General features: G+C 42.5%; 1 protein-coding gene across 2 annotated transcripts; it reads right to left on the bottom strand.

Moving 5' to 3' along the window:
- Positions 1-425: 425 nt before the first annotated feature.
- Macir (macrophage immunometabolism regulator) lies at positions 426-21,944 on the bottom strand. Of its 2 annotated transcripts, XM_051190870.1 has the most exons (3): positions 21,758-21,944; positions 14,070-14,159; positions 426-2,905 (listed from the first exon to the last, which is right to left on the bottom strand). In XM_051190870.1, exon 3 carries the CDS (start codon positions 2,880-2,882, stop codon positions 2,259-2,261), a length of 624 nt encoding a protein of 207 aa, XP_051046827.1. In that variant the 5' UTR covers positions 2,883-2,905; positions 14,070-14,159; positions 21,758-21,944; the 3' UTR covers positions 426-2,258. The 2 variants fall into 2 exon arrangements, with proteins under 2 accessions (XP_051046827.1, XP_051046828.1); XM_051190871.1 differs by lacking the exon at positions 14,070-14,159.
- Between the last annotated feature and the right edge of the window lie 2,737 nt (positions 21,945-24,681).

Genomic DNA, 24,681 nt, shown 5'->3' with positions numbered 1-24,681 from the left:
AATGACCAGGCTGGAGCCAAACCACTGCAGGGAAGAGTTTCTTCACCTGACAGCGACAATGAGCATCTCTCTCTCTCTCTCTCTCTCTCTCTCTCTCTCACACACACACACACACACACACACTACTGTTTCATAAAACTAGGGCCTTAAAGTAAGCACTTGAGTGGAATTCTTTCATACATTTAATTATTTCCCTATGTGTGTTCGCATGCATGCATATGTTTGCATGCGTATGTGTACATGTGCCATGGCACCTATGCGGACATCGGAGACAACTGGTTCTCTCTTTCTACCAAGGCAGTCCTGGGAACTGAACCTAGGTGGCCACACTTGGTAGCAAATGCCTCTACTCAGCAGCCCTATGGGTGGGGCCCCTCGGCTAGCTTGGAAATGGTGTATTTAATTTAAAGCACCACAAAACAATGTATGTTTACATCACCCTTTTATTTCATAGTTAGAAATAATACAGTTCCAGAGGGTAAATCAGCAATAAATAACGGTGTTTAATCATTAAATGTAAAAATCCCAACTCTTTGGCATCTGACAGGATTCTATTACTTGTCAAACTATTGGCTGTATAGATAGTTAATCTTAGCGATCATTCATCAATACAATATGTTACAAAGGTGCAGTTTACTTTAAAATAGACAACTTCGGAAACTTCTCAGTCACGGAACGTTCTGATCAGCTCAGTAAGATGTGAGCCAGCATTTCCATGGCTCCCTCATACATGCTGTCACATGGCTGCCTGTGCGAATGCTTAACAAGCATCCATTAAGAGTTCCTGGGGCTTCGAACATTTATTCTGCTCTAAATAAAATTTGCCAATCATTCTGGACAGAGGAAAGCCACAACTGTTCCAGGAATGGCCCGTTCATCAATTAAAAAGTGTTCTTAATTTGTAAGCAAGACTGCTAACCCCTAAGAAACTCGAAGTGCCGAAAAGAGAACAACATATGTAGTTCTATATAGCCAGAAATGCCAAACCAATAATAAATTGCACCTTTAAGACAGAATGAAATAGAAACGTTTACAAAAGGTAAGTTACATACATTTATGGTCAAGAGTAGTTGAGCTGCTTCTGTTACTAAAGGCAAGGAATTATTTCTTTAGCAACAAATTAAACCAGTGTGATAGACATAAATTGTTAGGTAATCCAGGATTAGCCCATTAAAACTGTAGGAGCACATTAGACTCCTACACTAATCCTGAAACTGGAATTTCAGAGAGTGCCTTGCTGCAGAGAACCTGGAAAGACCCAAGGATGTGCTGAGTGGTATCACCCTCATAGTTAGTCTAAGCATTTGATCATCAAAATCAGGAGAGCCTCTGCGGAAGCTGCATTCACTTACAGGATGCTGAGATGCAAGCAGTACTTGCCAACAACCCAGTGGAGAGAATCCTGTCCATCTTCAAGTTCCATGTGGATTTTAAATCAGAAAATAAGTACTAAGGAAATGTTTCCGACTGATGGGAACCATCATGTCACAAACATTCTGGACACGCAATCCCACCCACTACCCATTGTAAAATAAATACTTTGTATCCCAAATTTAATTTCATTAAGACACACTTTAATAATGCTATAAAGGAATATTTTACAGTCATAGAGATCGGTAACTTTCCATGCGGAAATAAAAAAATCCATTGCTCAATATTAGTATTGAAGCAAGTGAAGAAAGATTATTCTCTTAATCTGAAATGTTAATTGTTTTCAGTGCAAAACCAGTTATAAAATATTTAAACTCAATATTTAAAAATAAAAAGTGGTCCAATTCAGCAGTGTCCAAGCGCTAAATTTCTTAAGACAAATCATTACATACATTGTATAGTAAAATACAGAAATCCAAGAAGCACTGAGTACTTCAATATAAATTTCTAACGAATCATACCAAGTCAGCAACAACCAAGCAGGTAACATTCCCAATTTGAGTGTCTGAATCATAAAGGTGAAATTACTGCACCAAAACCTTGTTCTAGCTAGGAAGCTATGCAAATTAACGGTCCACATTCCGTTTTCTTTGCAGTTGCGTGCTCTAGAATGATATCCCCCCGCCCCGCCCCAAGTACCTGTGATTTCATTCCTGTATCCAAAACTTGATCCAAACAACTTTTATTTATTTATTTTTTATGTTCCAGGAACACTTAGCTGATATAACCATCTCTAATGTGAAGGGTCATGTACAGAGAACGACAGCAGATTATTCTCTAGCCGAGTACGGGCTGACCTAAAGCGGTTTAAGCTCTGTGTGAGTCACTCATGTATTATTCCTAGCAAACACTCGGTCCCCTCGGAGCGTCAGGTGTTGAAGCTGGTACTGTAGCACTTCTGTATCAGCTGGCTCCTTGATGTTCATTTTATCTAGATTGAGGTAGTCCAGGGATTTGGAGTGAGCCCTCTTGCCTTTAAGAAGACACAGAGGCAAGGGCCCATGGAGTGCTTTATAAGGTTCATAAGGTAAGGATTTGGTGCACTTGTCTCCCGAGCTGGGCATCCGCCTTCGCCTCCTGCCATTGACAGCTGGAATCTCATATGGCTGATAGTACCTACTTCTAGTTTTATACAGACGAGAGGAGCGTGCAAGTCCTGCATCCAGCTGTTTGGAGCGGAAGGGCGGCATGGCTTCTCCCTTGCTCTCTTCCCCTCCAGTGCACTTCTGGGCTAACTTCAGGAGTTCCTCACCAGTAGCAAAGCCCACCAAATAGTTAGAGTCCATGTGGAGGATCTGGTAACCAGACACAGTCCGACGCATGGGCGAGCATGGCGTGCTAGAGCAGCGGGGTTTCTCTGCCTCTGCCTTCCCTGGCGAGCTCCCCTCGGCCACAGGTAACGGCAGCGTGGTCAAGGCGCTCCTGGAGTCCCCATTTATATCTACTTCCATCGTAGGCACCAGGCTGCACACTCCTAAAAGCAAACAGACTCGGATTAGAACAGGGCAACACAGAGTTCTGGGCCAAGCCCGATCCTGTTGCATAACACAAGTCTGGAAGACAGACGATGTACGGCATATTTTTGCCTGTCTATTAGACATCTCTGAGCAGGCGGGAAATGCCGTTCTGCGTTCAAGGGCTCGCCGGCAGGAAAATGAGAACCTGAAGCCCTGCAGAGGTGTTCAGATGAAGAAATCCGAACGGGGTACCTCTCCAGTCGGCACTCGGTTCACGCACATGGAGTTTACTCCCTGATATGCTTCAAAATTCAGTACGATTTCCAACGATATGCAAAGACAAGCAGGCACACACAGATGTCCACAAAGTTTCAAATAAATCCGGACTTGAGAATTAAGTTTCCTCTCATTTGTCTTGGATGCATAAGTGTCTCTTACACAGCTGCCATTTTTCACACTGTGCTCAAGGGGAACAGAAGAGAAGCGAATGCAAAGTACTCACTGATCAATTTACCTGACAACTATTCTGACACTAGATCAGGGTATTTGGAGGACAGGTAGAAAACTTTGCAAAGATTCTTCCTTTGAAAGCTCCAATGAATAAAAAAAAAAAAAAAAAAAAAAAAAAACTGTAGTTAAAAGTTAACCCTAACACAGCATGTAAAATTTAATGCTACATTAAATTTACGTATGTAAAATGAATCTGGAGAAAAGGCGCAGGTGTTAATGGCATTGCTGACTTCCAGCAGGCAGACCCACATTTGGCTCCCAGCACCCACATGGCAGCTCACACCCTTCTGCAATGCTTCCAAATGATCCACTGCCCTCTTCTGGACTGGGTGAAAGCACTACACACATGTGGTGCAGACACACATGCAGGCTAAACACCCATACACACAAAATAAAAATGGAGCAATCCTTAAAAATACATGTAAAACAGCAAATGTCATTTTATGTGAATATTTAATCATAAAACATATCATGAGCACACCATTATTTTATTTTACAATGCTTGAAACAGTACTCTTGAATAGTTTAATAAAAAGAATGATTCACAATGAATAATAGGATTGTTCATTGCAATTATCACTTTGTGTAGTTTTGAAAACCTAATGACACACAGTGTCATGAATAATGGTGAGATTCCTAGAAAACAGCACATACTACAACTTTGGGACACAAAATAATAGAGATAATGCCTTCTAAAATCTTACTTGAATTACTATTGGTTTTTAAGAAGTATCTCAGAACGCTAATCAAAATGTCAAGCAACTAAATTTCATATGAAAAATTCACCGAGAAAGGCTATAATGTCACATCATGCTCATGAGATCGGCTATAAAACAAGGAACCGTTTCCTAAAGTTTCAAATTTCAGGCAATTAGAAAACCAAAAGTAAATGAAACAGAAACCCTATGAAGTTTATTCCTACATTCCTTCACTGGAAGACTGGGGAGGCACAAGGGGCCTGTCCCTACTACAGTCACCATATACAGAAAAGCTGGGGGGGGGGGAAGATTATAATGACGCTACAATAGTCATGTTAGCAGGATCCACGCAGGGGTCATTTTACTCACAATTTTAGGCTATTCTCCTGGCTGTCTAGATTTAAAGTAACTGGTTTTGTTGCATTACTATTCTAGGATAAAACTTGTTTCTCTCCTCACAGGATCTGAACAGTAACCACCAGTCAATGTAGACGTGTAAGACAGCTCAGCTTAGGGGTGTCACAGAACCATACCAAGCTATGCCCAACTTTTATGCTAAACAAACTTTGGTCCTAAGCCAAGTGACAAAGAAGCCCTTGGTCACTAACTCTGTAAGCTTGAAGAGGACAAGAGGACAAATCTAAGGTCTTCAATGTTCACAATCTGAATGGAAGTGTGGTGAGGTCCAAGCAACCAGGGCCAAGTAGGTTTGAAAGGCAGGAACACACACACACACACACACACACACACACACACACACACACACACACACACACACGGCCTAGAACCACCACCAGATCAGTGACACTGCAGATACCTGCCCTCACTGAGTGAGTTCTGCCTTAGATTTCTCCCCAGCCTGGCACTCCATGATAAGCCATGGTTTTCCACCAACCCCCTTGTTTCCCTAATGTCCATAGTTCAAATCCCATCTATTCTGGACTGGATGATCGATCATCCATATCAACACTGCAATGCACCACGGTGGGGAAAACTGCTAAGCAGGTTTGAACAGTGTGAAGCTGCAAGCATAAAGTGTCAGACACAGACTTCTGTGGTCAACGGGAATGTCAAAGATCTGTCCCAATTCTATTTTACTAAAGCAAACTCAGAACTTTTAGGATCTATTTTTGAGATCGAAGGCAAAGACAGCAGAAGACAATGACTTAGATGAACAGGCAGAAATGGTACATCCTTTTGGAAAACTAGAAAACCAAAGAAACCAACTTTGGCATGCCATGCCATACACATTACTGTTAGATGAAAACTTATCATTAGGCTTCCAGAGGCCAGTAAGAAATATCATCCAGCCCGGACATTACTGTGCACACAGATCTTCACACATCTACATGGACGACAATGACTTAACTTAGGTCACCACTAGAAGAAACAGAGGTGCCTAGTGTGAGCAACATATTGCATTCTACGTGGGCAGACAACATGCTCACTACTAAGGAAAACATTTCTGAAACAGAAATTAAAGAAACAATCAAATAACCGTGTGTAATATCCTGTACCATAAATATCCACTGCAGCAACTAAGGCCAGAGCAAAGCAGGTCATCTCTCATACACAATATCTGAACGAGCATCTCCTTGCTCTGGATACAATCAACTGGTTTTAAATATGACGTATGCAGCAGCTACCTGAAGAACTTCTCATGAGAAATTCTAAGAGCTGGAAAACGTTTGCACACTTTACATATCACACGTTAGCACTTATATTCCCAGTTACAAACAGAAAGCCTAGTCTCCGAACAGCCCTTGGGGTGGCTTGCTTCATCTCTGTGGTGTACTTATTGACATTTGCAAAAGAACACCGTCAAGCTTTGATACTCAAACAAGAGCCAGGGCTCCGACAAACTGCTTAGAAGTCTTATCCATATGCTAACTGTTCCAAAGGTGGCTTCGCCAATAGTTTCATCATATACCTATCCCCCACCTTACTGTCTGCACTTACCTCCCTCCACCCACCCTGGCCTCCTTTGACCTCCTTAACATTCCCCTCCTCCTCCAATGCCCCTCCAAAAGAGGATGAATGTGACAGTTATCTAACTTGTGTTCCTTAACAGGCCAATCCCTAGATCTCTTTTTCCTTGTACATAGCTCTTCTAAAGGACACCTACTGTGCCGTGCCACAATAGCAGCATGGACTTCAGGCTTCAGAAAGAGAACACGAACGGGCAAGCTCCCAGATAGGGAGGCAAACCGAGTGGCCGCGCAGCTCCCGTTCTCCAATTCATCCATCCGAAAAGGAAAACGCCCGCCGTGTTACTGAATTCTGAGAATTTCTTGAATGAATTTAAACACTGACACAAAATCTGAGGAAATAATGGAATCAATTTTCACAGACCACTTGTTAAACAGAATGGTTCCAGCTTGTAGAAAAGGCCTAGGTGCTGCTCTAGTTCCCAAATGCTACTTTTAAAACCCTAACAGCAAAGACCAAGCAGTATCCAAGCAGACACAGCTGAAGACTACGGGGTTCACTCCACCACATCTGGACACACATCTTGAGACAGAACGTCTTCCATGGGAAGCACATTTCATGTTGTTTGTGGGTGTTAAAGTAACTCAGAGCCCCGTGCACACTAAGCCATATTCTTCCACTGACCTATACCCCAGTTGCTTATTTTTAAAAAAAGGCATTTAACAGGTAATTCGGCTATGGTGACTATAACAGCACATTCTTCCAGCTTTCCATGAAAATGCTGCCACAGGCTTACTCCTTTTAGCAAGTCTATTCACGACTCAGAATTTTGTTTCATATTCTAAAATGACCCCATTTCCAAAACGTTTACTGTCTACAATGGATCACATACATTCTGGTGCACATTATCGCTCATTTATGCAAAAACACAACTTCTGCAGATGCGATAAATAGTGAATGAAGAACTCTGCCATAGCGGGTGAGGAGATGGCACAATAGGCAAAGTACTTGCTGTGCAAGAATCCTGAGTTCAGATCCCCAGAACCTACTAAAATTAGGTACTGTAGCATCTGTATTCCTAGAGCTGGGGACTATGCAAGACAAAAGTCACTCTGGGTCTCACTAGCTAGCCAGTCTAGCCAAAAAGGCAAGGTCCAGGTCCAGGTCCAGGGAGAGACCATGTCTCAAAAATAAGGTGGACAGTGATAAAGGAAGACACTTGATATTTATCTCTGGCCTTCACAGGTGCACCACAGGTGAGGACAAACACATACATACATGCACACACATCCAATGCTTCTACATTCTGCATTATAAAAGACACCCTTCTTGTTTCCAGGAATGCCTCTTCTACATAATTAAGGCTTTGGAATAGAAATAAAAATTATTTTTAAAAATGGTTAACTTACACTAACAGAAGCAATTAAATTTCTATGAAAAAAAAAAGTCTAGAATAGAAAACAAAAACTATAGGGTTGGGGAGGTAGCTAGGTCAGCAAAATGCCTGCCTTGCAAGCTTGAGAACCTGAGTTGAATCCCTAGAACCCATACTAAAAACAAACATACAGAACAAGTCTTGTAATCTAGAATCAGGCCAATCCCTACGGCTCACTGGGTATCCATCCTCATCTACTTGGTGGGATCCACATAAATGAGAGATTCTGTGGACAGCAACCGAGGAGCAATACCTGAAGTTGTTGTCTTCTGTCCTCCCCTACACACACACACACACACACACACACACACACACACACACACACACACACACACATTAACACGCACATACACATATACACACAAAAAGATAAAACTAAAAAGGTCAACTTGTAGTTACACAATGCTTTTAAAACTGTTTTTAAATAAGCAAATACAAAATTTTAAATGACAAATGAGCCAAGCACTGGCAATGTACACAGGTGTTAACTATTTATCTGTGACATACATGAAAAATCACTCAACCAGATGACCGTGAGTTAGCCAATACAAATCACACATTTTCGATACGGGTTAGTTAGTGTTCAGCTGTGGATTTTGGCTGATACTAAAAGCAAAAGGTCCAAATAACAACATTGTCTCTTGTTACTAGACAAAGTGCAGCACAGATAGTGACTTCCAGCTCTTCAATATTATAAGATGGGAGCCTTCCGATCTTTAGGCATAAATATCAACACTTGCACAGTAGCCTAACCACCATGGCACCCTGGACTAGTTCTACAAAGACCTGGGAGCTTCATAACTGCTATACTAAGATTCTTTTCGAGAAACAGTTTCCTAACAGCTGTATTCTATCTAAAAAATTCAGAAGAATTCACTGATTCAATACCCTTCCATTCAATACCCTTCGTATTGCATGTAATCATTATCATTAGCACACTACACCCTTGAAAATCTTCCATCTTCTAAAGCTTTAGCTGAGATGTCAAAAGATATGGAATTCCAGGGTTGAACTCTTTTAACCAATGAAGATGTTGACCTGTTTTGCTGCCCTCTCTTAATACACCTTTCTCATCCCCATCATAAGCTCTGGTATTGGAATGCCAGAAATAGTTTTCACAACACATAGGATCTGTGAAGTTAGGTTATAGTGTAATACTCAAGGATAGAAAGAAAGGACAGTAAGTATTTCCAAAAGGATAATCTAATAGCACAAGAACATGTTTGGGCATAGAGCACAGTGAATTCTAGTGATGGGTACACTGAAGAGATAAGACTCAAGATCCATAGTATAGGCCTGGAGCATCATCCTCCACACTACAGGCCTGTAGGTAGCATCATCCTCTACACTACAGGCATGGAGCATCACCCTCTACATTACAGGCCTGGAGCACCAATCTCCACACTACAGGCCTGGAGCATCACCCTCCACACTATAGGCCTGGGGCATCATCCTCCACACTACAGGCCTGGAGCATCACCCTCTACATTACAGGCCTGGAGCACCAATCTCCACACTACAGGCCTGGGGAGCCATCCTCCTTATTTTCCAAGAAGCTGCAGAGATCCTCTAACAGCCTTAATCCACAGAAAATTTCATAATAACTTTCCCCAACCAGACACATCTACCCCTTTCCATTCCTCACCAGCCTAACTCAATGATTTGATCTTTTTTTTTTTTTTTTTTTTTTACTATTTTTGAAACCTCTAAAACATAATCCATGCAGACTGAAAGATGTTCAATTCAAATAATTCATATTGACATTTGTATTAAAGTCAAAATCTCTCTTCACTTCTATCAATGCAATACCTAGAGGAAGCACCTATTAATATTTAACTATATGCTCCCTACATTCACAATTATGAGAGTAGGTGTTTACTTTATTTACATTGCATGAACACAAATACACATGCAGAGGAGAGAGAGAGAGAGAGAGAGAGAGAGAGAGAGAGAGAGAGAGAGAGAAATGAATTTTGCAAGAAGTTCCAAAGCTAAAATGCTGAGTCAAAGAGCATATGCTTTGTAAATTTTTATAGCAACTACCACAAAGCTTTATGTAAAATGTTCCCATTTTTTTCACAAAGAGAAAGTACTATTTTATATAACTAAGTGCTAATGTAAAGACTTATATAATGTACAATCTATACATTCACCAGGAGAGTATCATGTTTCTACTCTCATTTCTTAATAAAAAAGAATTGCTGGAGAAGAGAAAACTGTGAGCCAAGAGGATAATGTGTTTGCCTTTTCCAAAGGGAAAAGATAAATAAAACAGGCATGACTTCCATTTTCGACCTCAACTCTGATATTTTCACTTCTAACAATTATATCTTGAACAGACTTATAAACTAAGCATCCAGTTTCCTTCATCAAATGGTAAAAATGTTTATATATACTATGAAAATATGCAGAATGTACATTTTTTTGTTGTTGTTGTTGTTTTTTTTCCCCCGAGACAGGGTTTCTCTATAGTGCTTTGGAACCAGTCCTGGGATTAGCTCTGTAGACCAGGCTGGCCCCAAACTCACAGAGATCCACCTGCCTCTGCCTCCTGAGTGCTGGGATTAAAGGCATGTGCCACCAATGCCCAGCTCAGAATGTACACTTTTTTTTTTTAAAGTACTGACTATAGTATGTCTCACTCCAACTTGAGTTCTGGCTGAGACTAAACCAAAGTATGATAACATATGCATAGGAAATCCTCCATGTACCTGCATGAGCTGTCAAAAGACCACAATCTGTATGCAGTGTGCACACTTCTAACTTTATTTCCCACACAAAATTTTCCTATATGGAATTTGCATATTTCCTATGCAAAAAAGAGTAATGTTTTGAAGATATAGAATAAATGTCCTAGTTTTAGACTAGCTCTGAAAATAGCTCATACCTTTCACAAATGTTATACAAAAATGTGTGTGTGTGTGTGTGTGTGTGTGAGAGAGAGAGAGAGAGAGAGAGAGAGAGAGAGAGAGAGAGAGAGAGAGAAGGAAGTAGAGAGATCTGTTCATGTATGGGACGCACATATAAATAGGATCATGCACGTGGATGCCACAAGGACAAATCTACAGTACTATTTCAAAGAGCCATCCTCCTTGTGAGTTTTTGTTTGTTTGTTTTGTTTTGTTGAGTGGTTGGTTTTGACAGACAGTCTCCCAGAAAGAACCCTGGTACTCCTGGAGTAGGCTAGAATGAATGAGCAAAGAGCCCCAAGAATCCATCTCTCTCTAACCTCCCCTAAAGTGAGATTACAAATGTGTAATTGCATTTGGGGCTCATATTTGTGCATCAAGCACTTTACTGACTCGATCATTCCCCAAGTCTGCCACTTACTTTTCATTAAACAACAACAACAACAACAACAAAACAAAACAAACAAAAATAAAAAAAACTCTTTCATCTTCTGGATTTTTTTTAAAATTGGAGTGAACCAAAAAAAAATTTACCTGAGTAATCTAAACGCTGCTTTTATATGCTTTATTGTGTTTAGCGACATTTAGCAATACAACATGAAGGAAAGTAGATGTGACCTTCTTAAATTCACAAAGCAAAAATGTGATCATGTTTACAAAATCCTTTTCAAGAGCGACCTGAAATGAACACTGCGCAACACAGGTGTCCTTTGGCAAATGAGGACTCTTAGGCCTGACTAAGACTCTAGTGATTCATTTGGCCCTCGGAGTTTGCCTGTTTTACCTGTGCTGTTGGAATAGAGAAGAGGCCCTGAAGTTGAGAACAACCTGGGTTCTGACCTCAGCACACATGGCTGTGCACAGCTGTCTTCTACTCCAGGTCCAGGATCGGATGCCATCCTCTGGGTCTAAGGGCACTCTAGGCATGCATACGGTGCCCATACATACATCTCCCTCAAAGGTACTTTAAAAAGAAATAACAACCACGAAACCACTAGGCAATATTAATATGCATAAAGGTGTCAGAACTTTCCAGACTGCACATGCCAGAAGAATTACAGTCTTCTAATTTCTGCCTCTTTAAGTCACTCAGGTAGACATAATTTGTCTCCTTCCAGTCACTATCCCCAAACCCTTCAAATTTACTCCTTCTAATCTCCTGAGGGCTGAAAATATTTGCCTATCAAATTTGCTAAAATTGGATATGAAATGGAATAAATCTACGATGAGTGAGATTTGAGTTCATCTGAATGCACTTGGATATGCTAGTTACTTGACGGTACGTTGAATAACAGTTTAGCATTGCTTATAAAGGTGAACAAATGCTTGTTAAATAACCCAGCTACTTCAGTCTTAGGAAGTTACCCATGGAAAATGTGGAAATGTACACACTAAGACATGAATACCAATATTTGTAACAGCATCGTTCATAATTATCAAGACCTGGCAAAGGTCCAAACATCACTTCAAGAAGCAAAGCATGAGATAATGCACTGAATGGATTACCATTCAGCAGTGAACACTGCAACCTAGGATCCCTACAAGCAAAATAAGTCGGTAGAAAAGCTATATACCATTTGATTCCATTTATGTGGCATTCTGGAAAATTCAAAATAATTAGGGTAGAAATTACACCATGACTGGTAAAAGTTAGGATGGGGAGAAGGAACACACTTCAAAGAAAACTTTCAAACTACTCTCAAGTAAATCTGATTATGTACAAGTTATCCTTCAATAAACCCTGACGTTAAAAGTAAGAGGTGTTGGTAATGTGTGGCCAAGTTTTACATGATTCTCCAGCACATTACAGAGTCAAAAGGAAAACTCAATGGTTGTCCTGTGTGTGTCACATCCCTGAAGGTGAATCACTTCACCTTTCCCGGCTCGTCTAGAATACCACTTTATTAAAAAATAAATAAAACAATGTACATTAAAACAGTATGAATGCACACCTACACACACATGGATAAAATACAGAGAGCCATTCAAATGTATCTCTGTGGCCTCCTGACCATTTCTTCTAGTTTACTTTAGCTGGGTGAGTTAATTAAGTGCATTCTTCCCAAATGCACTATGAATTTCTGAAGAACTTCTTTCTCTTCCCAAACACTAGACATCTGAGTAGTGTTTGCAGTCTTTCAGAGTACATCTTGGAAGCTGGACAGATACCTCATCAGATAAAAGCATGTGCGGCTCTTGAAGAGGACCCAAGTTTGCTCCTAGTGTCTATGTTAGATGGCTCTCAATCACCTTTAATTCCAACTCTATGGGGTTCAATACACTCTTCCGGCCTCTGAAAGCCACTCATACATACAAACCCACATACAGATAAAACCACACACACAAAATTAAAAACAAAATTTTTAATGTGCATTCAATGAATTAGATATAACACCAGCACATTCTACCATTATCCTTTTAAATTGTTGTAAATGGAAGTTTCAATCCTGCCCAGTTCTGCAGCTGCTTAGTCACAAATAAATACACAGAGGCTTATATTAATTATAAACTGTTTAGCCAATGGCTCAGGCTTCTTATTGGCTAGCTCTCTCTTAATTATTAATCCATTTCTATTAATCTGTGTATCTGCACGTGGTCTAGGCTTACCGGTGATGGCCGGGCCTCTTTCTTCCTTGGAGGCTATATGGCATCTCTCTGGAGACCCACTCTCTGAGCCTCTTCCAAGAAAGGTAGCCCTGCCTTTACTTCCTCCTGGCTACATCCTGCCTGTCCATTGGCCAAAACAGCTTTATTCATCAACCAGCACAAGCAACACATATTTGCAGCATACAGGACATCCCCCATCATCTCATTCTCCAGTTCCTGACCATTCATAGATCACTGGATATGAAACTGCCTTCTCCAAAGACAATGGCCTCTATACCAAAGCAAGAAACTACAAGGATTCAAAGGGCAGACACTCACAACAATATAGTTCTGAAAATGCTAAAGAGACAGAAGGCTATTTTTAATCATTTCCCAGGAAAGACAACTATGTGAGCATAAACACAGGCATGGGGGCAACTAAAAATTGCCAAAGTATTGCATACTTTTAAGTTAGAATTCATAATACAACAAAACAGAGTAGGGTTTCCTGTGCAGCAAATTACAACTATGTGAAAACTATTCTCCTTCATCCACTATATTTTTGTTTGTTTGTTTTGTTTTGTTTTGTTTTTGAGACAGGGTTTCTCTGTACTGTTTTGGAGCCTGTCCTGGAACTAGCTCTGTAGACCAGGCTGGCCTCGAACTCAGAGATCTACCTGCCTCTGCCTCTCGAGTACTGGGATTAAAGGTGCGCGCCACCAATGCCCGGCCCATCCACTATATTTATGCTGCTAAATAACTAGAATGTGTTGCGAATTACTTCAGCAGTTTTGAGAGATAATTTTTTATTAAAATATCCCTCAAATTTGAGCAACTATTTCTACCATATGTTCTGAAATGCCATACCCTAAGAACTCCTGATCTTCTGGGAATTCAAGAAAACTCATGAAAGCACTACACATTTCAAGTAATTTTAGCATGCCGCCATCATAATCTCAATTCCAACCATTGGGGTGCTATGAGTGTGGCACACACAACTGTCACCGAACACGGGGCATCATTTTCACATGTTCACCTGTGTAATCTTTAACACGCACTATGACATTATGTGCACACAATGGTTAACAAACAGAAACAGCAAAATGTAACCTACCAGACTAAATCCCAGATGACGTCACTGTGCGATTTCCAAAGAATCCCGAGGGAACACAGGCATAATAATTCTTCTGTTCTTCTCCAGATACTAAACATGAGACACAAAAGTGAGTCTGTAATTTAAAAAGTAACACAATTTATAAAGCAATTATACTAATTCTAACGGCAAAACAGAATGACAGCCACAGGAGGCACTAATGCTGGCTACGGGTTATACGGGACACAGTAACTGATTAATTCACTTAAAAAGTTGTCTTGAGTTAGTTTGGCTAAATGAATCTGCAAAGCGTCTTATTGCTCTTGTTTCCCTGTGTTGTGCTGTGTAAACTCTACCCAGAAACTAAGAGCATTTACCTAGGCTAACTAAAAACACATGAACAGTTGGAGGCCTGAGCAATGGTTTTACCATTCCATTCCTATTGATGTGTTCAGAGCACTGTATGGGGGGATAAAAGCAATGCTGAGGCAGGTACAAAAAGAATGGATCTAAGCTGGAGCCGCGCTAAGAACTCTTCCTCCTGACCTTGCATAAACAGCAACCTCTACAACGAGGCCAATCATACTACTGTCCCCCACAACACAGCTTCCGTGCATCCAGGGAACTCAGGAAGATGAATGTGCAGCTCCTTTACAGATGTGTGGTCTTATTATTATGCAATTAATTTTGGTGTCTACTCATTTGAATTCTAAAATAGCAACCATAAAAACGTCCTTTGTGAGACTGCTGGAGGCAAGGGCTGGAAGGTGCTTGAAAGGTGTAGGGGTGTGTGTGTGTGTGTGTCTGTGTGTGTGTGTGTGTCTGTGTGTGTGTGTGTGTGTGTGTGTGTCTGTGTGTACACATGCACATCCAAACATACAGGCGCATGTGGAAGCCAGAGGTCAACATCAGGGTTACATTCTTCTTCTTCTATTCACCTTATTTATTTTGGTCCTGGGGAGTGAACCCAGGATCTTGAACACCATAGACAAGACCTCTGCCACTGAGCCATGCCCCTAAATCCCGACTTTATTTTGTGAGATGGAGTTTCTAACTAAATGATCTGTTGATCATCACTTTAGTTCAGCTACTAAACAAGGAGCAACTGGGGTCCTCCTGTCTCTACCAAGAAGAACTGGGATTTTAAAGGTGCACTGCCATGTCTAGCTTTTACGTAGGCGCTAGGGAACGAACTCGGGTCGTCATTCTTGCACAACAGGCATTTTATCCAATGGCGACCTCCTGACTCAGTAGACACTTTTAATAAGACAGACAAACCACAACCTATTCAAGGTCTCTAGCATCTATCTCTTCAACGCCATGCCCCTCTTAACACGTAATTAAAAGAATCTAATCTCTTGCATCCCCAGTTAATTAGATTGCTAAGACAAACAAACAAAAAACCCAAAGTCCTTTTCAACCTGTACAGGTTTCACAGGTTGCTGAGTTCTCAATGCTGTACCCAGCACAAGGTGGGTAGGGCTCACGACAGTGAGAGGACTCATTTTATCTGTGTGGGGACCGAAAAGGCAGCAATGTGCTATACCACACATTCTCAGACTGAAGACAAACAGCAAATGAAACAGGTCACGCACTGCTGTTTTGTTATTTTCCTCCCAGCACAGAGGAATTTCAGACACAGGAAATGGATAGTTTAGTGAATGCAAGGTATTTTGCTTAATAACCAGAAGTGGCTAATGTAACAAAACCGTCATGGTAAATAGAAACCCTGGTGCCACCAGCCAGGAGAACATCTTTCAATGTAGAGAGCAGACTTGTTCCATTTCATTCATTTTAGCCCCAACTATGTTCACATTCAGAAAATAATTATCTGCATAAGGAAGACTTGGACCCCTCACCAATGAGGTATTTGGGCTTAACAGAAACTGAAGTGTGGTGAAACAAAATGTGCTTCTTAATGATAAAAATATTTGTTTCTTATAATTACCCCTACAGAATCTACAGAATATTGTTAGAAAATTTATGTTGACCTATTAAATAAATAGATTTGTAATGGGCAATGGGAATCAAAAGAAACCATTTCTCAAGTCATATTTCAAAAGACATAGTTTATGTGTTATAATCTTTACTCCCTGAAGAAAATATTATTAACACCACTTTGAAGTATTCAGTTAAACACAACTACTTGAGATCAGTGACAGGGATCCGCACAGCCACTAGCCTGCCTCCAGGGCCCACCTGCTCATCCTCAAACTTCTGTATAAGCAGAGCTTTACACAGGATTTAATTATGCTCACAAACATACATATCTATTCATTTCTGTGGGTGTTTCAGGAGGTACTTTACATAAAAAGTTCTATAACCTCATCTGTGAAATGACTGGGGGGAAAATAGTTTTATTACTAGTTCCAAGGTGACTCTGGACTTTATAGTATGAAGACAGAGCTAACCTGACTTCAATCCCCAGGACACACTTACATTTTCTAATTCATTCTCTCTCTCTCTCTCTCTCTCTCTCTCTCTCTCTCTCCCTTGTCTGTCCTACACACACTCTCCTTCTTACACACACACACACACTCAAACACACACACGATAAATATAGATAATATGCTAGATAATTTTATTGGGCTGTAGAAAACTCAGTAGGGCATTTTCTTAGTTAGTGATTGATGGGGGAGGACCCAGCCTATTGTAGGTGGTGAAACCCTGGGCTGGGGGTCCCTAAGTCTAAAAAAAAAAAAAAAAAAAACAAAAACAAAAACAAAAACAAAAAGCAAGGGGAACAAACCATGAGGAGCTAGCCAATAAGAAAGAAGCATCACTTCCCAGGCCTCTACATCACTTCCTGCCTCCAGGTTCCAGCACTACTTGAGTTTCTGTCCTGACTTTCTTCAGGGACTGACTAAGATGAGGAAATTTAAGACAAATAAACCCCCCCCCCCATTTGCTTTGGCCATGGTGTTTCACCACAACAACAGGAACTCTAACTAAGATGAATAGTACAGCAGGAAAAATCTCCAAAAATATTTGTAGACTGCTAGCTATTCTACAGTTGAGTGCCAGGCTACACTAGTCACAGAGTGGGAGAAATTTGATACAGACTCTTTGAAACTTAGATTGAAAAGCAAACAGAAACATTAGAAACAATGTGAATGCCTTATTACTGCCTTACATGTGGCCTTAATTCTGAATCAAGAAAATCTTTAAAAGTCTTAAATTTCATTTCAACTTTCACATAATTTATGCCAGGTATTTTGGTGGCATACTCTTTCCAAGTGTTTAGATGCACTAGAAAAATATTTAGACTCTCAAACATATTGTAGCACCAATAGAAAGAGCTGGTTTAAAGCCTTGACTAAAGCTGAAAGCAGAGGAACCTTAAAGCAATTACCAGTCGTCACTGAGCTGATGAGGGCATCTAAGAAACAATCTGTAATTTCATAATGATCAAAGTGTAGCGACTGATCATCCCTGGTTCTTCCTGCCAAGTCAAAAATAGAACGGATCCCTCCGCAGTAACCCAAGGTAAGCCAAGGATCCCTCCACAGTAACCCAAGGTAAGCCAAGGACCCTCCGCAGTAACCCAAGGTAAGCCAAGGGTAGAAGCTTCTGCCTGCCCGCCACTTTCACTCCTGCCATTGCACCGGCTAGACACGGGCACCGGGAGGGGTAGATGATATAGTGGGAAAGGGAGACCAAACATAAATACAGCAGAGCCAAGAAATAGTGTAGCTACATACATCCTCCCTCAAAACTGCATGTAGCGCAAACTACTACAAAATTAAAGGTTTCACTACCATCTCCCAAAACAGAAATTAGAAGTTGTGATAAAGTCACCCAAAAATTTAACTTTCAAATAAAATCATCCATTTTTGGTATACTTTTTAGATCTATGGTATCTTTTAATCTATGAAATCCCTAACACTAACAAATGACTCTGGTTTTACCTTGGCATTTGAAGGCTTAGGTCTTGAATGAGAAAGACAGTTGACCACTTCTTAAGACAGAAAAATCAAGCATAGAAAAACAGACTAAAGTCAATAAAGCTAAAGCTTGAAGATACAATGTTTCCAACACCAAGAGCTGAAACAAACAGAAAGCTCTATGGCATTACTCTGTAAATAATGCAGACAGGAAACTTAAACACCTCCAAGTACAGCCAACTGCCACTGGCAGGGAAGGCACAAGGAAGATTGGACATCCAACAGTGACTGCAAAGAGGCTCCACAGGCGGAAAAGTTGAACTGGTAAGTGATACATAGCATCACAATTAATTAATAAAACCCTTCAAAAAGCAACATCTCCCTTCATAGTTAATACCCTGGCGTAGTTGTCTGCAGAACCTCTTGAACCTTCAAATATCCTCAGATGCCAAATATATTGTTACCCTATCCCAAAGCAGTAAAGAGGTATAGGTTTTATAAAGGAAAGGAAATCTTTCTACTTGTGTACTTGGGAAGGCATACCCACCCAGCCATGCACTCAATGACGAACTGGGCCACTCAGTATTTCTTGAGTTCATGGGAGCAGTGGACACAAAGTCTAACACCATGCCAGAGGAAATACAAACTTCATATGAGCAACAGCAAATCTGAACAACACCAGCAACTCCAAAGCTTGCTTTTTTCCATAAAACAAAATGTTCAGTGCTAAACAAATTATTTTACTCTTACTCTTGAATTCCTAAATCCCTGTATTTCAAGCACCAACTCAGATCCACTAACTAAATAACAAGAAAAAAATTGGCAAATTTTAACTCCACATATATTGGTGTATCTCTATACACATAAATGTATCTATGGTTATATACATATATATATATGTATGGTTATAAATCTGGAGGTGCTGTGAACTTTGATAAATTCCACTAATTACTAAAGATGGTACTAGGAGAAGACAGAACTTCTTAAGAGAAAAGAAACAGAGTTGTTAAGTGATGAGTTTTAATTCTCCTAAACCCTGGGGTGGGGGGGAGAAAGTAAGGACTTTAAGGAAAGACCCTCGAACAGGGGAAATTCCATTTCAACTAGTGAAAATCCTTTGTAATCAAAATACTTTCTGCTCTCAGGGACTACTCTAAAATAAATAAATAAGGGACCAAACATTCCTCAAGTAGAAAAACACTGAACAGGAATAAAATGGCTCAGCTGGCAGACTCCAACAGTGAGTGGAAAAAAAAATGCTTAGCCAAAGCCATGGGCTCTCACTATGGAGACTTTGTCCGACCTTCTTATCTTTCCTCAGTTTGTAAAATTAAATCACTAGGGATTTGGAAGGACAGTTATTAAGTACAGTGTGGCATTTTTAAAACCTCCTTTTACCTTTACCAACAAACCATCAACCTTCCCAGCAACCCAAAATTGGTTTGGTTAAGACATATATGCGTCTTTCCTCTTTCTAGTATCAGTTCCCTTAATAGCTCCTCCCTCAAAGCGCCCGGTATTCATTTTGCTTCCATCTCTGCCAGTTAAAATCGAACCCACATTACTACAAGATACTCAGCGTCACTCTGAACATGTCTGGCAATAGCTGAAACCACAAGTCAACACAAAGTCTTCACAAGAAGAAACCTCCTCCTTCTGGGAGCATAACAGCAAAGGGACAGATGTCTATGGTGGAGGTGATGCGTTGTCCAACGGAAAGCTGAAAACTTGGTACTCAATGACAAAATAACGGAAACAAAAATTAAATGGTGTTTATAAACTACTGTTCTCATCACAACCAATCACTTTTAAGACTTAAGGTTCTCCAAAAAAAACAAAACAAAACAAAACAAAACAAAAAAAACAAAACAACAAAAAACAACAACAACAACAAAAAAAAAAAAAACACGGAACACATAATGGAAGCTAATTGGCTGTAATTGGCTGTTAGTAATGTCAGTGAGTAACCCTTACACCCTGTAAGATTTGGTGCTAACCTTCCCATTTACAATTAAATAAACATACCAAAACCACAATTTATGCACCAGTTCTTACCAAAGTTAAGTGGTCGCCGTGGTGCTCATTTATGAACGCTTAGATTTTATCCTATTTTGTTTATAATCCAAAGTACTATAAAAATATCATTTGAATGTCCATTCATTAAAATAACCTCAGCACACACTGAGACTCGGAGCTTCCTGGATTGAACGAGTTGTGAAAATAAACTTTGTGAAGGGTTGTTTCCAATCCCTAGTGTCTACTTTGTTGCACCACGGTAAAGTACCTTGCCACTTTGAATTATAGAGTGTTTTTTGTTGTTGTTTTGTTTTGTTTTGTTTGAGGATAAGCAACGTAAAAAAGAAGTTCAGAATCCTTGGAGATCTTCTATGGCGTCTGCTCTTTCGTCTAGGAGCGGCTAACAATGTACAATGTTGCTGTTTCCATCCTTACTCCTCTTGGAAGGATGAAAAAGTTCAGCTCCAGTGTTCCCTGTGTCTCCCAGGCTCGCACGCGCGCGTGCGCGCGCGTACAACACACACACACACACACACACACACACAGAGAGAGAGAGAGAGAGAGAGAGAGAGAGAGAGAGAGAGAGAGAGAGAGAGAGAGAGAGAGAGAGATCCTGGATCTGCAGAGATCAGCAGCCCACCAGGAGCAAAGCGGCGTGGGCGGAGAGCCGCGGGAGTCTCTAGCGAGGCAGACACTTGCCAGGGGCCAGCACGAGGCAATCGTTCCCTTCGCGACCCGGGCTCCTTTCTGGCCGAGATTTGCAGATTCCACCACTAGAGCGACTTTGGCAGCTTCACAATGGGCCGCTTCTCAAGGTCTGCCCGCAGCCCGCCACCCGACGCCCTTTCCTAGGCTTTGCACCCGCCCCAAAGTCCACCCGCGACAGGTGGGGCGAGGGCGGCGGTGCCCGCGACATCTGCCGCGGGAGTTTCGGGCCAGCACCGGGCCGCGATCCACAGTGCACACACGCCACCGCCGGGTGGCCCGCCGGTCCCCAGCCACAGCGGCCCGGCCTCGCCCGCGGGGTGCAGGGCGCACAGGGCGGGCGCGATAAGGTCGTCTGGGCTGTCGCCAGGCGCTATCTGGCCCCCGCAGTCGTAAGCCCGCACACCGTTGGGGACAGAGGCCGGGCCAGAGCTACTTCTCAATGGGCCTCCCTGGGCCTGTCGCCCGAAGCTGCGGGCACCGCGAGCCGCCCAGCTAGAGCGCGCCAGCGCACCCAGACTTCCGCACCTCGGCACCGCGGCAGCGCCGCTCCGGGTCGCAGAGTCCCCCGCACCGCACGGCGGCGGCGAGCGCACGCCCGCCCGCAGCGCGCACACGGGGCGCACGCCCCCGCACACTCACACGCGCTGCACACTCCCGGCGTCGCCGGCCCCACCCCTGTGCCAGGAAGCTGCGGGCTCCTGCACCCCGCGCGGGCCCCACCCCAGTCTCCAGACCCCAGCCATGCATCCGCACCGGGGCTCAGGGACCGGCCCCCATCGAAGCCGGTTGCCACCGAGGCTGCCATGCCAGCCACCCAGCAGGCCGGCGCGCTCGGGGCTTCCTACTGCTGCACACCACACACACACACACACACACACACACACACACACTGCACGCGCACACACACACACACACACACACACACACCGCTCGCCCAGCCCGGACACGAGGCGAGGAGGAAGGGGCGGCGCCGTGCCTGGGGCTGGCACAGTGGCTCGCCGACTGGGGCACCCACACTCACGCGCGTACCCCACCCATCACCACCGCCACCTCTGCAGCACAAAAGGTTGCAGAAGGAGTGGCGATCCCCGTCCAACGTACCAGCGGTCCAGGGTTCCGCCGGCTCCTCTACGCCGCCGGCCGCAGAGCCGGAGCCAAGGGCGGGAGAGACGCGGGGCTGCGGCGCAGAGGTGCGGGCAGAGGCCGCCAGCCAAGCCAGCCGGGTACCCGCTGCTCTCCCACCGCGCTCGGCGCCAGCTCCGGCCCGCCGTAGTCCCGCCTCCTCCCCCGCCTCCGCCCGCCTTCCCGCCTCCTCCCTCCCTCCCTCCGGCTGCGGAGGCGAGGCCGGGAAGCGCAGAGCCCGCCTCCTGCGCCAGGCTCGCACGCTCCGAAGGGCGGGCGGCGGGACAAGGCGCTGGGCGACCGGCAGGCGAGCGCAGAAGGGGAGGCGGTGGCGCGAACGCCAGGCGGCGTGATGCCACCACCTCTCCCAGACGAAAACCCCGCGCTCCCGCCGACGAGCCGCAGCTCGCAGGCCCGGGAACGCGGACGGTTCCCACAGAGCGGTGGTGTGCCCAGCTGTGTGGGCATGGCTGTCGTTTGTGAGTTTCTGCCGAGCAGAAGTTGAGAACAGAAGCCCAGGAAGTTACAAATTATAGTGCAATTCTTAAAAAAAAGAAAGAAGGAGGGAAGGAGAGAGAGAGAGAGAAGGGAAGGAAAGAAAGAAAACTATATAAGGAGGAGAGGCGGGATGAAGGTCATATTCAGATTCTGAGTCATTTGTTTCTCTTTTCCTTCCTTTTTACTCCCCCACCCCGCTTTTTTTTTTTTTTTTTTTTTTTTTTTGACAGGGTCTCTCTGTAGCTCAGGCTGGCCTCAGGCTCTGGAGATGCTTCCTGCCTTATCTTTCATTTCTCTATTCGTGTGCCTCTCCCTTACAAAGTGGTTAAATGCAGCACACAAATATTTGCTGATAATTATTTAGCTGTAGGTGCTAACCCTTTTGGCACACATTTCCATGTCTATATCTTTCAACTGTTCTAGTCCCCATTTTAGAGATAAAGAAGACGCGAGGAACTTTCTTAAAGCCACAGACTTAATATATGGCGGGGCTGTTTATGCACTTATAGATGTAAATCCGGCTTCCAGTCTTGTGTGGTCTTTGAAAGGGGGCTATATCGGAACACAAAGAATTACAAATTTAGGCTAGTACAAACTTAACCAAGTCGTTTTTGTTCCAGAGTCCATATATGTTCCCAACAATATTAATGAATATAAACACTCTGGACCCAAGAGATGGCTTCTGGTTTCTCTGCACTGAAGGATACTTACTGGATTGCATTTCGTGTGCTCTGATGCAAGTGTCAGAAAACGGAAGGAAGAGGCCAGATTCATGAATGTTCTCAAAATAATAGTTCCTTTCCCCCAACGCGGTGCACATGTAACTTCTCAGATAACAGAGCCTAGTGCATTGTACTGGTATTGAATGCATAAGCAGTCAGATTTTTTAATATTTTTTAGGTTGTAGTTTTTTTGTTTTTGTTTTTTCTCATGGTACCTTAGGCAAAGGCACTGGAAGTCATTTCAGATTTGAATCTATCACAATAGTGTATTGTTATCAATGTTCTTTCTTGTGAAAATACCTGAAAACATTACATTTTACTTTAAAGAGCTTGATTTCATTTTCTTCTGGCTGTAATCTTTTCAAGAGAACACCTTGTAACTTGGCCTCCTTTGTTCTGAAAATTTAGCAATGTTCTTTGGCCAGAAACAATAAAATCCTGGCTGGTCTCTCCGATCATTAGGCTCAAGGCTATCCCCACCAGTGGGCATTATTTCCCTGTGTTCCAATCTCTGAGATTATTTACTCAGTCAAAAGTTAGGTTAGTTCTCGAGTGTCACAGGAACACCTATTCACTAGGCAAGCGTGGCTGACAATAGCTTTATATGTGGCTCATGTTAGAGACCATCTAAATTAGATTATGTGGGGCCTGTGAGGACTTTGGCTATGGGCCTATGAGAGCTGAAAGCAACATGGAAACACTTTACAAAGCTTACTGTGTGTTCCACGCAGAGCAGCTCAATTCAATCCACTGATAATAATAATAATAATAATAATAATAATAATAATAATAATAATAATAAAAGGCATGCTTTAAAAGGACTAGTCCCAATTGTTGAATTGAACTTATATTCTAAAAGGCCTTTCAGAAGCTGGGGCTCAGGTGCTCCATCCCAAATGCCACCTTTATAATTATATCTTGGCCTAGAGATGTCCTTCCTCTCCAAAAAAAAAAAAAAAAAAAAAAAAAAGAAAAGAAAAAAAAAAAGAAAAAAACTCAAATTTCACTTGTCTCAGAAGAGTTATACATTGATGGACTGCCACTTAGCCAACAACCATCTTGAAAGAACAGGATAAGTAAACTTGATAAAAACTTAGTGGCCTGAAACTGAAATACATTATGATAGGAGATGTCATTCTGTAAATATGTTTCTCGTATTGGTTAATGAATAAAGCACTATTGGCCAATAGGAAAGCAAGATAGGCGGGACTAGGAGACAAGGAGGAGAGAGGAAGTAGTAAGGAGGAATCAGCATGGAGAGACTGGAGAGAGCAGAACGCTGGCCCCTCTTGGTAAGATGAGGCCACGTGGAAATACTTAGATTAATAGAAATGGGTTAATCATTAAGACAGAGCTAGCCAATAAGAAATTAGTACCTGGCCAACAGCTTTATATCTAATACAGTGTCTCAGTGTGTATTTGGGGCTGGCCTGGTGGTGGGACCAGACCAGTGGGAAAACTACTCATAACAGGAATACATTACCATTTAAATAACCATTGTGTTTCCAGCAGGCTATCATCAGAAAATACAGCCCAATTCAATGTCTACCAGCACAGTAGCTGAGTGCAGTGATGGTCTCAGAGGCAAGGCAGAGTTCTCCCAAAAGGGACTGAGATACTCGTAACCACAGTCCCTACCTGAAAAATATAAGCAGAGGCTCATGTGGGCTCAGGAGGCACAAG

Source organism: Phodopus roborovskii, unplaced genomic scaffold (genome assembly GCF_943737965.1).
Source record: "Phodopus roborovskii unplaced genomic scaffold, PHOROB, whole genome shotgun sequence".
NCBI lineage: Eukaryota > Metazoa > Chordata > Mammalia > Rodentia > Cricetidae > Phodopus > Phodopus roborovskii.
Note: the sequence above shows the minus strand (reverse complement) of the source record. Positions and strands in the feature narration are given on the sequence as shown.

Excerpts from the sequence above, each read along its gene's own strand:
- Macir (XM_051190870.1), bottom strand. The coding sequence starts at position 2,882 with ATGGAAGTAGATATAAATGGGGACTCCAGGAGCGCCTTGACCACGCTG.